The 13358-nt window shown below is 44.5% G+C and overlaps 1 protein-coding gene across 6 annotated transcripts in view; it reads left to right on the top strand.

Annotated features, from left to right (window-relative positions):
* The first annotated feature begins 280 nt into the window (after positions 1–280).
* The window catches only part of LOC108394314 (disrupted in schizophrenia 1 protein-like), a 151431-nt gene continuing 138353 nt past the window's right edge, over positions 281–13358 (top strand). For all 6 annotated transcript variants that reach the window (XR_012133332.1, XR_012133329.1, XR_012133331.1 and 3 more), the window contains exon 1: positions 281–11037. Coding sequence is in view for 1 of the 6 variants with exons in the window: in XM_073241288.1 (XP_073097389.1) it covers positions 11027–11037 (11 nt within the window). In the remaining 5 variants the exon portion in view is untranslated. The remainder of the gene's footprint in view (positions 11038–13358) is intronic.

The following is a 13358-nucleotide window of genomic DNA, read 5'->3' as shown; positions in this document are numbered from 1 at the left end:
ACTGGCCTGCAATCCAGGCACCTTTGTATTGTGTCACTAATGGGAATGCTGACTGGGAGTGGAGCTGAGACACTGGGCTATTTTGAGTTTCATTGTTCTTTATTCCCCTCCCTAGTTGTTTTTGGTTTTCCAGCTGAGATGTTAAAACAAAGATTAGAGGAGTTGGAGAAAGAGAGAAGCAGCCTGCATTTTCAGCTTCCTTCCAGGCTGCTGGCCCTCAGCAGCCTCCTGGGCTACCTGAGAGCACAGACCTGGGCTGCCCTGTGCTGGGCCACTCAGCAGTAAGTAGTGGTGCTGCTGGGGTTCTTGTTTGCAGAGTTGAAGAATGAATTTAGCAAACAGTCAAGGTAGGAGAGCTAGGGAGAGGCTTTTATTTAGAGATACCGTGAGAGGACAGAGCTCCTGGCTCATGCCAGAAGGGGACAAGGGAGTCTGTAGTGGTGTGTTGTCTAGGGAATTTATAGGCAGTTGAGAGACAAAGAGCTCAGGATGCAGACCCACCAAATGGTCTCTAAATGTTTATTTTTGAAGAGACACTAAGTTTCTCATCAGTTTTCCAGATTATTTTGCAGAGTTAACATAAGAAATTTATTGCTTTGATTCTTTCTCAGAATAGCAGTTTGTTGGTTTGGGAGCATATTAATCAAGGATGCTTATCTTGCTTTCAAGGTGAGCTGACTTATTGTCTGTTTGTTAAATAGTAAGTTAAGAATATTACTTCTTAACTTCTTGGGTGTAAAAATGCAATCTTATCTTTAAGATGAAATCCTTCTGCCCTTTACTATGTTGTTTAATACTGAGCCTGCCTGCTGTTTTAATTGCCCAAGTTATATATGACTTGATTAAGGGCTGGAGGAGTAAAAGCAGCATCTGGGTAAAGTTAAAGATAAACTGGGCTTTTTAGCAGGTTAAAGTAAATTTTACAATAGCCTCATTTAATTGACACAAAGAAGACATAGGCTATGCTGAAGCATTTTTTTTTATCTGGGAGATGTTCAAACATTCCAGGCTAAGTTACTCCTGGCTTTTTAGCTTTAACTAATGTTCACTAAAGAATGCTTATATTGTTTGTTTGATATTTTACTTTAGAGAATTAATGTGACTCTGTCTTTGCTTAATTGTTTAATACAGAGTTTTGGTAGGGGTCTTTTTCCAGAAACCCTCACCCTACTCTGACTACACCCACCATCCCGGTCTCAGTGGGGTTGCTGCCACTCCCCTCTCCATTGGTGTCTTCCTCTCTTAGCTCCTGTGTAGTGGTGACCTGCACAGGGCTTAGGGAGAGACCCTCAGTTTTTCCCTGGGAAGCACCTTTTCCTTGTTTGTGCAGGATGGTTCCTTCCAGAGTGAGAGACCTGTGTGGGTCATGCTCCCCTAAGAAGCCCTTTCTGCTAATTGGCAGGGAGAGACCCCCCACAAGATGAGCCACTGCCTGGGTGTTAGCTTCCTTAACTTTCTGAGACAGTGGGGTGGATTTCTTCTGGTTAAGGGCAGCTCCATCCTATGTCATTGTGCTAAGGCTGTAAGATCCCCTCTGACTGAGGGAGGAAAATGCATCTTCCTCCTGACTTATATCCAGTTCCTGAGCAACTTGCTGTTTCTGCTCCCCAAGGGTCTCTGGGAATGGGTAACATACAGAGAGCAACTGCTAATTCTAATCCCATGGCTCTCAGTCCTGGCTGCATGTTTGAATCACCTACAGAGTTGTTAAATGTCCAGCTTCCATCTTAGACCAACTAAATCAGGCTCTCTGGGAATGTGTCCTGGGTGCTGGCATTTTCAAAAAATTTGAGAGCCACTGCTTTCCTCCACCTGTTTGTTACCTCTTTCCCTGGGTAAGGGCTTGTGCAGGGATAGGTTTGTGATGAATACTATTAGCTTAATCACAATTCAGGTCTGCCTCTACTTAGGTACAAACATGGCCACAGCAAGTGAGCTTTATTTGCAACTTCTGATTGGCCCTGATGATCATGAGATTGGCCTGTTCCTTTTATGTATACATGGCATTATACATTCCATTCATCTTGGTGTCTTCCCACAGCCTGTCTTAAAAGTGAGAGCAGTAATTTCTCATATGCTTGCCCTGCAGTTTTCCTGGTAGCACCCAGCAGGGTGCCTGGCTCCTGGTAGGTACTTCCTTAATAAATGTTTGCTGGATGAACTCTGTGTGGTCCTCTTAAAGAGCAGGGGACCCCCACCTCCCTGTTTCTGATCTTTTCTCCTCTGACACTGAGGCATCACTTCCTTTCTTCTCCCTTTCTCACATGGGGCCCTTCTCAACTTGATTTTCTATTAAATTCTCTTTCTTTTGTCCTTGGGGTTATTTCTTGTCCTCCACTCAAGTCTTGGGCCATTTTTAGCATCTGTCAATGTATTGTGTTTCTATTTATTTAACAAACACTTGTGTAACAGTTACCAAGTGCTTTAAGAATTAACTCACTTTTTTCATCTTTATTGTGATAAAATACATGCAACATAAAATTTACCATCTTAACCATTTCTAAACGTAAGTTCAGTGGCATTAAATACATGCACATTGTGTGAAACCATCACCATCATCCACCTCCAGAACTTCCTCACCTTCCCAAACTGAAACTGCCTCCATTAAACACTAATTCTCCATCCCGTGCCCCCATTCCCTGGTAAGCACCCTTCTACTTCCTGTCCCTGTGAATTGACTCCTCAAGGGACTGCATGTAAGTAGAATGAAACAGTATATTTGTCCTTCTGTGACTGGCTTATTTCACTGAGCCTAATGTCCTCATGGCTTATCCCTGTTGTGGCATGTGTAGCATGCATCCTTCCTTTTTAAGGCTGAATAATTATCTATTTTTCTTTGATGAACAGGAAATAATCATTTAATCCTCAAGACAATTCTAGGGGTAGTCCTATTTATATATCAACACTGGTATCTATATAGAGATCTGTATCATTATCATCTGTATCTATTTCTGTATTTAAAGATAAGCAAACCAGGCCCAGGGGAAGCTAAGGGACTTGTACAGACCACCCAGCAGGTGGGTACTGAGCCTAGGCACAAATCCAGCTGTTTGGCTTGAGCACCCCCTGGAACTATAACACTGCACTGTTTCTCCAAGTCTAAGATGGCAACTTTTCAATTATTGTCTCTTCAACCTATATGTGATTTGGTTGGAGAGCAATGCTTTTGTTATGGTCTGACTTGTTGAGTCTGGCACAGTACATCGTGAATTAGAATAAAGGCAATATCATGCATAGTCATTCAATTAGGTTATACCATCTGACATTTCTTACATTTGACTGGTCTATAAAAATAGGAATTTCATGGGGTTCAACTTAATGTTCCCCATAAAACTATAGGTCTTTATTAATCATTTATTAAGGTAATATAAACTGTTGTGTTATCTTGATACCTCTTGTCCTCTCTCCTTTTCCTCTGATTTCTATCTCTAACACTACTAAAGTCAGCAATGATTTTCTGTTTGTTAAAATTAAGTCATTTAAAAATTCTTATTCTGTTTTAGATCACTTCATTGCTAGAATTTTCAATCAGTCAAGTTCATCCCTAAAACCTTCCCTTGCCTTGGCTTTTGTGATTCACCCTTTCTTGCTCTTGCTGCTTTGCCAGCCATTCTTCTCAGTCTCTTGTGAACTTGTGATCCTTACCTAGTCTCCTTGATATGGCTGTTCCTCTGTCTCCTGTTCCAGTCCATTCCTTTCTTCTCACATTATATAGTCTTTCTGGGTGATGCCAAATACTCCTGTGCTTCTAGTACCATTAATATATGGATTTCCCTCAAATTTATATCTCTAACCCTGATATCTCTTCAGAGTTCCAACCTTCAATTCAGCTTTCTACTGAGTATCTCCTTGACCTTTACTGTTTCCTATCTTTTTATCCTAAAAATTTACTATATTTTAATCCTTGCCTTTACTAACTTTACTGTCTTTAAAACCTGTTTATTATATTTACTATTTTTCCCTGTAGTCAGTCCTTTCTCCTATAACCCCAGTCTCAGTGACATGTGCCATCTACCTGGTTACCCGAGCAAAACTCTGAAACATTGTTGACTCCTCCCTTTACCTTTCCATTCAACTTCATTGGTCACCAAGTCCTCTTGATTCTACTGTCTACCTCTATCTCATTGCCACTCACTGCTCACCCACATCTGCTTTAAAATCTTTCATCTGGATTATTGCAGTGGTCTCCTTGCTCACATTCCTGACTGCAGTGTTATTCTCTCCCATTCATCTTCCACAATTCTGCAGATGGAAATGTCACCTAATGCTCAGTGGCCCTCGTTGCTTTCAGGATAAAATCCTTGCTTCCAAGCATGACATTCAGGGCTTTTCCAATTCACTTCTTGCCCAGTTTTCCAGAAGCCTAGAATTTAACTAGTCATCACCAGCACCTGCAATTCACACATACTGAAGCATTAAAAGTTACATAAGTGCTCTGAAGATTTCTAAATTCTATGATTTTGCAAATACCCGACTGTTGTCACCGAACTGTTGTTATTCATTCTTCAAGACTCAGCTCAGCTACCATCCTAATGAAGTCACACCATCTCCTTCTTGCATTATTGAAGCCCCCCGAATTATCTCACCCCTGTCTTGGATCTTAAATAAATCTATTTTCTTGAGTATCTGTCTACTCTGAGAAACTATGAGCTCTTTGAGGGCAAGACTGTATTGCATTTATCTTTTTATTCCTAGAGGCTAGAATGTGGCTGATCTATAACAAGTATCCTGTAAATATTCACCAAATGAATGAATGTGATGTTTGTGTATGAATCTATATATAGGTTCATAAAAATATATGTGGATATCTTTGAGCGAGAGGAAAAACAAAAAGAGAGAACCTTCACCATAATGTGGTTTAATTGCCCTAGAGAAAATGCTCTCTCAGCCTTTCTTCTGACACACCCAGCAAGAAGAACTCTCATGGTATCTTGATGGGACCCTGGATTGGAGATTAGAAACCTAACCTGCCTTCTGGTCTCATCTCTTCTACTAACCAGCTATATATGACCTGACACAGTTTCCTAACTTCTCCACACTTCACTCCCCTCATCAGAAAATGAGAGGGTTGAATTAGATCACTGTCGTCCACAGTTTAGTTATTTATGTGTTATGTTGGCTTTTCTATTGCCACAGCCACCTGTCCTAGTATTAACACAATTAGAAAAGCATGACTCAAAATCGACTTCTTTCTTGAACTTTTCTAATGCATATTAATGTAACTACATAGTTATTAATAACTTAAAAAACCCCTTGTCAAAATGTGCCAACTGCCTGTTTGACCTGAGACATTTGTCAGATGTGACATTTGTCATATCTGGACCTGCAGGTCTCCCTACTCCCAGGGGCTGTGGCTACAGTTCCCACACTGCCACCAGGGGGCATAGAGCCGGCTGGAACTCACACGGTCCAGGATCTGGACAAAACGTTTGCTCCCAGGCCAGGGGCTGTCTCCAAGTCAGGGAGGAAATAGAACACTTACCAATGAAAGGTATTTTTCCTGTAGAAATGAAATAGTTATACTGACATGAGAAATTTTCAATACTAGTTAACAACATAAATAAGTGCCTTGGAACTTCTTTGGATCAAGTATTTCTTTGAGAATATGATGAGAGATAAAGACTTCTTCAATCCCTAAACCACATATAAATGGTCACATGAAATTTCAGGAGGCCCACAGATCATCTGAGGTTTACCAATTCATCCTTTAAGGGTTTTTGGATCTCAGGTTAAAAACATTTGGTTTAGAATGAGATTTAAGGAAATGTAAACTCCCAAGAACAATCAGGTACTTAGTTTTTATTGTCATTTTATTCTTAACAATCCCTATTTAATTCAACTTTTAAAAAAGCACTGGTTAATTCCTTGAACCCTGTGCAGAATATCAGCACCCTGATTCACACTCGATTTGTTCAGGCTCTTCCAGCAGTCCAGAGAATGTTAGCTATTACATTTGTGGGGTAACTGGGCTCCTGTCATAGCAGATACCCATGCTCGGATGGTTTGGCATTCTGCCTTCTCTGTTTTTTGGCTCATGCTGCTCAGTAATATAATTGGTTCCATTCGGTAGGGGTGTCTCCACTTAGTGTAGGTACAAATGCAACATACTTTTACTATTGTTCACTCTCTGCTGTGCTCTGTTGATACATCTGTGGGGAAGTTGGGGTTCCTATGGACAGGATCCTCACTGAACTTAAAGCACCTGATGATGTAACTGGCCTGTTGCCAGGCTACCGCTTCCACACCTTTAGGCAACAAGCTATTATTGTGCTATATAGACAGCTCGGCCCAGTGCTCTAGGTGGAGACAGAGATGTTAGTGCTCAACCTACTGCTGGGAGAACACGCTGGGTAATAAACTCTTTCACCACAAAGAATGTTTTGCTGTCAATTTCTTTGGTCACATTGATTCCATAGAGAACTTGCTTGGGGCCGAAACCCATTGGCAAGATAATTGGTATAGTTGGCAGGATTCATTGTTGGCCAAGGAAAAAGACAGGCTGCCCTTATGGGAGGAATACTTCAGTGGGCTGCCCTTGTGAATGGGGAAACAGTGGATCGGCCCCAATGCGTATGTGGTCTGAGGTGGCTTGCCTCCTAGAGGATTGAGGCAAATGGAGGTGACACCTAAGGCAGTAGAATTGGCCCTTGGTATAGAAAGCAGATACTTTGAGAAGCAGAGTTCCCATGAAGCAGCAGGGACTGGGGGTTGGCTGCTTCTCACAGTATTAAAAAGGTCTACAGAAGAGACCCAAGAAATGGTGGCATGAGAATGTGAGCTGCAAACGTCTGCAGATTCCCAGAGGAAGGAGATGGCATTGATATGAGAGGAGGCAGCACAAGAGTGCCAGCAGCAAGGTGCCATTGGAGATGAGACGGCAGCACTGCCAGGTGTTCTGAAGGAGGAAAAGGCCATCAAGGAAAAAGAACTCCTGAGGGAAGAACAGGTGGAGGTGGCATGAGAACATCAGCTGCGAAGCATTGAGCTGAAGGTAAGACACTTTCTGAAGGTGGAGGTAGCATTGCTGTGAGTCACAGTAGAAAGGTAAAGGTTGTAGCAGAGGAGGCACTCGGGGGAGGGGAGAGAAAGGTGCCACCAGCCCCAGAAATGAAGGAGCTGGAGAAGGATGAAGGGGTGATGCCAGAGGCACTGGCACCTCCTGTATTGAAAGCACGCCTAGTGGTTGTAAAGAAAATAAAGACCCAGCAGCTGAAAGTTCCCCAAGGAGAGGAGCAGCTCCCTCCCCAGGTTGTGGAGCACTCTGTGGTCCACCCCTAGGCTCAGGCTGAACTGGTAGATTTGGACTCCTGGTTTAGGCAGAAGCCCTTGGAGTCAGTATCAGCTTGGCTCCTGTGTCTGTGGGACTTAGGTGTGAATGGAATTGTTCTGTTGGGATCAGAGATGGGAAAGCTGGCTTCTCTGACAGTGCAGCCTACCTTGAGGCAGTGATTACAAAAGGCACATCAGACCGCAGGGAGTCACTTCCTCCTTGATTGGCTTATGGCTGCACTTCATGCTGTGTGGCCTAATCTGGGTGATCTACCATCCTCTCCTGTTAGATGGCAGACATATGCTGAACTCCAATAGGTGTTATGAGAGCTAGGCATAAGAAATGCTATCTATAGTCCAAATAATTATGGCCCAGATGAAGAGATTTTCACTACTGGGGTGAGAAATATTATACTTCAAATGGCTCCTACATCATCCCTCTTTGGGTCGAGAGTGGTCATTCTTTCCCCTCACTTAGGGCATCCCATAAGCAAGGTGACATGTACCATAGCAGACTTAGGAGAGGCCGAAGCAACAAGAATCTGGAAATAAATAAGACCAGTTACTCATAAGAAGAATTTACAGGGCCCCATGAAGGTTTCCAGGACACAGATGTGGGTTGATTTAATACCTGAAGGCTGAGGTAGCATTGCTGTGAGGCACAGTAGAAAAGATAAAGGTTGTAGCAGAGAAGGCATTTGCGGGAAGGAAGAGAAAGGTGCCATGAGCCCCAGAAATGGAGGAGCTGGAGAGGATGAAGAGGTGATCCTGGAGGCATTTCCATCTGCATCATCAGATGGAAGGAAATTAGATGGGAAGACAAATAGGATCTTACTAGAGCTATAGCAACAGCTGAAACCAGAGCAGCAGTTCCAGCCATTAAGACCAAAGAGGGAGAGGTCAGAGACAGAGCCACGAGTCTAGTCTGTGTGTCTGCAAGACTTCCTGCTGGGTCTATGGTTGCAGACCACTACAGGTGAGTTCAGACAGAGAGTACGTGTGGTGAAGGCAGTTCTGAGGAGATGTGCTAGGCACCCACCCATAGCTTTGCCTGTGCCTCGGTGGGTGACTAATACCAAATAGTAAAAACTGTGTGGAGGACATAAAGAGATTGGAGGAACCCTCCAGGAGCTGGAAAAGGTGGATATGATAAAGCCCACCCATAGTCCTTTCAATTCCCCAGTGTGGCCAGTAAAATAGCCAGATAGCTCCTGGCGTATGACTGTGGATTGGAGAGAACTGATTAAGGTCAAACCCCCTATGCATGCTGGTGTTCCCTCTATTGCAGGCTTGATAGATACCCTCAGCCATGAACTAGGAACATATCATTATGTGGTAGATATTACTAATGCCTTCTTTTCCATTGACATTGAGCAGGAAAGTCAGGAACAGCTTGCCTTCATATGGGAAGGATGGCAATGGACTTTCACTGTCCTTCCACAGGGATACCTCCACAGCCCCACCAATCTGTCATGGACTTATAGCCCAGGACTTGGCTACATGCAAGAAACTGCCAACGGTGTGGCTGTACCATTGTATTGATAATGTCATGCTCATGTCTGATTCTCTTTCAGATCTAGAAGGTGCAGCACTTAAACTGCTGCAACATCTACAGGAGAAAGGATGGGTTGTGAACAGTACCAAGGTTCAGGGACCTGGTTTGTCTGTGAAATTCTTGAGGGACATCTGGTCAGGGAAGACCAAAGTTATTCAGAAGCAGTTACAGATAAAGCTCAGGTCTTTCCTACCCCTACAACCGTAGCATTGCTACAGGAGTTTCTGGGTCTTTTAGGCTACAGGAGAGTGTTAATCCCACACTTGGCACAAATTCTGAAGCCCTTATACCGATTGGTATGAAAGGGCTCAAGTGGGACTGGGATGAGACATGCATCTGCCTTTACTACAGCAAAATGGGCAGTCAAGGTCGTGCAGGCCTTGAGTGTGATAAATACACCAAGGCCCTGTGAGCTGGATGTTCATATGACTGAAGATGGTTATGGCTGGAGTCTCTGGCAATGGCTTTAACAAACTCACCAACCCGTTGGATTCTGGTCACAACTCTGGAAAGGGGCAGAGGTATGATACACTTTGATAGAGAAACAACCGGCTGCTGAGTATCACACTTTGCTGACTATAGAACCCATCACTGGAATGGCCTCAATAAGGGTAATAACCACCTATCCCATCTTGGGGTGGGTACGATACTGGACCCAAAAGCCAAAGCATGGTGTGGCACAAACATTCACACTAGCGACATAAGGTGCTTACCTACAACAGCGTTGTACCCTCTCTAGTAGCCCCTTGAGTGAAGAACTCTAATACTGTTGGCGCTGGTGACATATAGTAGTGAAAAGCAGGAAGAACTTGCTTTTGAACCATTAGTAGCAGAGAGTCACTGTCAGGAGGGAAGAGCCCCTATACCTGAAGATGCGTGGTACACAGATGGCTCCAGCTGTGGACAGCCCCAAAATTGAGGGCCATAGCTTTCCATCCTAAGACTGACACAATGTGAATGGAAGATGGTGAGGGGAAGAGCAGCCAATGGGCAGAGTTGTCGGCTGTGTGGCTCATAATCAGCCAGGAGTCCTCCCCTATAGTTGTCTGCACTGAAAGCTGGGCTGTCTATTGGGGCTTGCCCCTATGGCTACCAACCTGGTACCATGCCAACTGACTGGTTTGTCACTGACCCCTTTGGGGGCAAGAATTGTGGCAATACCTGTGGGTCTGTGGTCAGACTAAAGTAATTACAGTATACCATGTGACAGGTCATTTACCATTGGCATCCCTAGGAAATAATGACGCAGATAAATCGGCCCAACTATGTTGGTTAGAAGGAAACCCTGCCTCTGATGTAGCCCAATGGCTACATCAGCGTTTGTTGCACACAGGGCCAAAGACAATATGGGCTGTAGCCCATCAGTGGGGCTTCCTCAGATCTTCAAAGAAGTTAGAAGAGCAAGGCAGGAGTGTGTCATGTGCTCCAAAAGGGACTTACACTAAGTTCCACAGCAAGATGTGACAATAGCTAAGGGGCCTATACCCCTCGTCAGGTGGCAGATAGACTATATTGGTACTCTACTTGTGGCAGAAGGATATCGGTATGCGATGACTTGTGTGGACACAGCTACTGGACTTCTGGTTGCTTTTCCCACCTGTTGTGTAAACCAGCAGACCAAAAGAAGCCTGGAGTGACTCTTTGCTGCCTATGGCCAAGCACAGATAATTGTGAGTGATCAGGGCACCCATTTTACTGGACATACACTGCAAGAATGGGTGTGACAGCTGGGAATCAAATGGAAGTTTCATGTGCCATACAATCCTACCATGGCAGGCATGATAGAGAGGCACGATGTCTTGTTAAAATCCAGACTAAAGTGAGATACCAATAGTCTGCAGCAATGTACAGTCTGCTCATGGACTGTGCTATGGCATTTGAAAGAGAGACCCCGAAAGGGAGCCCTGAGCCATGTAGTTATGTTAACACATATGTCTGCCTCCCCTATACAACTGCAAGTACAAACCAAGGAAGAAACACTGCAGCCAAGGTTTGGCCACCAGAATAACATCTTGCTGCCAGCACCAACTGCACTGAACCCCGGAGACTCCATTGAGTGGACATCTCCTTGGACCATTCAGCACATGGACCAATGATGGCTGCTCTTCTGGCACCTTGGGGACAAGGCCTGGAAGCTGGCCTACTGTGTATTCCTAGAATAACAGCAGAGTGGCTGCCAAGGATAACAGAAGTATATCCTGAATGGCCAGAAGGTAGAAGCATCTTACCAGGGAGTTTTGTTTTTTCATTATGGCCAGTGCATGCACCTCCAGTAGCACTATATATAGAGCCTTCAGTAACCCACACAGGGAAAGGAATAAAAGTATCATAAACTAGACCTGGAAGGGGCCCTCTTCCTGCTACAGTCCTATCACAGGACCACTCTCTTGCATTCATCTTTCCTAATGAACAAGATTTGCCTGTGTTGGTGGCATCAAACATTTGTCTTATCACCCCTGAAGTCTTTGCGGATTAGGAACTTCCTCTGGCTTGAGGATTATTATAATTTTTGTTATTATGAACCTCCTCTGGCTTGATAATTATTATAAATTTTTTACCTGTATCAAAATCTTGCTGTATCTTAAATTTTATTATCTCTAATTTGTTGTTTTCATCTGTTGCTGTTGTGGAATCTGGTTACAGTGCTCCAGCTTTCTTGCTCAGGGACCATTGCATAATATTGAAAGCATGTAGATTGTAAGGTGAGAATCCTGGAGGGGTTGGGCATGGAGAAGTTGGGTTTCCTATGGCCAGGATCCTCACTGAACTTAAACCACCTGATGATGTAACTGGCCTGTTGCTGGGCTACTGCTTCCACCCCTTTAGGCAATAAACTATTATTGCACTGTATAGAGAGCTTTGCCAGTGCTCTGGGTGGAGGCAGAGATGCTAGTGCTCGACCTACCACCAGAGAGCAAGCCAGGTAATAAACCCTTTCATCCCAAAGAACGTTTTGCTGTCAATTTCTTTGGTCACAGTGAATCCATAGTGAACTTGTCTGGGGGTGAAACCCATTGGGAAGATAACATCTTTCCCATTTCTTCATGCTATCTTGGGTACATAACACAAATGTCTGGATCATGTTAAGTTTCTGATGCTTACCCAGTACTGTCTCAATTTCCGTTATATATCCAATACACATCCTCCCTCATCAGGGGTTTGCAGCCCCCTCCTTGTGGGTCATTGCTGCCTACTTGGCTAACAGGGAATGGTGTGCCCTCTGTTTGTAGGTATTGACATGCTCACTGTCTCATGGTACTGCTGTGGGTTCCCCACAGGGCGCTGAGTGACCCCCACTGCCCAGATTCTGATGCATCCTCCTGAAGTCCACCTGGGCAACTACCTCCTTTCACACCACTCAGCTGCTTTTGTGGTGTCCCTGGGTGCAACAGGCCCACCTGCTGGAGGGAATATGTGGCACCCACCTGATTCACAGGAGTCTCACATATCTGGACCACACTGAGTGGCAGCCCCATTACAGACCTTCTCTTCCATGTGCAGCTCTCCATTTTCTCTATCCTGCCTCGGGTTGCAGTGATACATCAGGAAGCTGGTTGCATAAGCACATGTTGCCATGCATACTTGGTGGGTGCCCTGTGCCCCAATCCCTGATCTCCCTCTGATGTCCTGCCCAGCATGGGCTGTTTCCTGCTTACTGATGGCTTTCCCACCTGAGGCACCGAAATGCCACAGGGCTTTCTCTGAAGCTTGTGAGGAAGGGGAGTGGGTAATGCCCCTGATGGCCACCCTCAGTCTCAGGAACAGGAGTTCGTAGGTAGATGCCCCAGCCTACCCAGCCTCTAGGGGACCAGTTCTGAGACATGCTCCAGTTTTTCTGAGAAGGCTCCTAGCAAGATGGAGCCCCAGTTGCCCACACCTTGTTTATTGGCTTTCTCTCCTTCTCCTTCTCTCCCTCTTAGTTTCTTGGGAATCACTTCTAAAAAAAAAAAAAAGCAGCCCAAACCCAGATTCTTGTTCCAGATGTTGCTGGTCAGAGAAACCAAACTTAGATATCCATATGGGATAATCACTGATAGTCTTCTTTCTAGCAGGAAATTCCCAACCTTTGTGAGTGAGGCAGGTGTGCTTTCCTTTTGTCGTTTGGTCTGAGTGGCTCATTTTCCTTTTCTCTTCACCCCCCTGTGTGGCTCGGGGAAGGGGAAGGGGAAACACCTTTCATGAAGACTGTTTCCTACATGGCTAATGACTGTGTGTGCTGAGGGGCATGGCTGATTGTGGAGCAATGTCAATGAAGCCCCTGAGGTGGGGTGTCCTGCCCCCTGATAGAGACTTATAAAGGAGGCCATTTAGGCCTGTGTCCTTTGGCTTTAGCTCTAATTCTGGAGCAACTAGAAAATTACATCTCAATATTCCGTCATAGCAGTGATCTGAGGAGAGCAAGCAAGCATCTCTTCTTGCTGCACTTTCATCCAGTCAAAAGAAAGCTATTGTTTCCTTTCACCTAAGAGAGGTGTTTGCCTATTATTGCACACATGCCCAATAATTTTCTCATTAATACTTTGCATTCCTCCAA

This window comes from Manis javanica, chromosome 7 (assembly GCF_040802235.1).
Source record: "Manis javanica isolate MJ-LG chromosome 7, MJ_LKY, whole genome shotgun sequence".
Classification (NCBI taxonomy): domain Eukaryota; kingdom Metazoa; phylum Chordata; class Mammalia; order Pholidota; family Manidae; genus Manis; species Manis javanica.
This window is presented reverse-complemented; position numbering and strand designations above follow the sequence as displayed.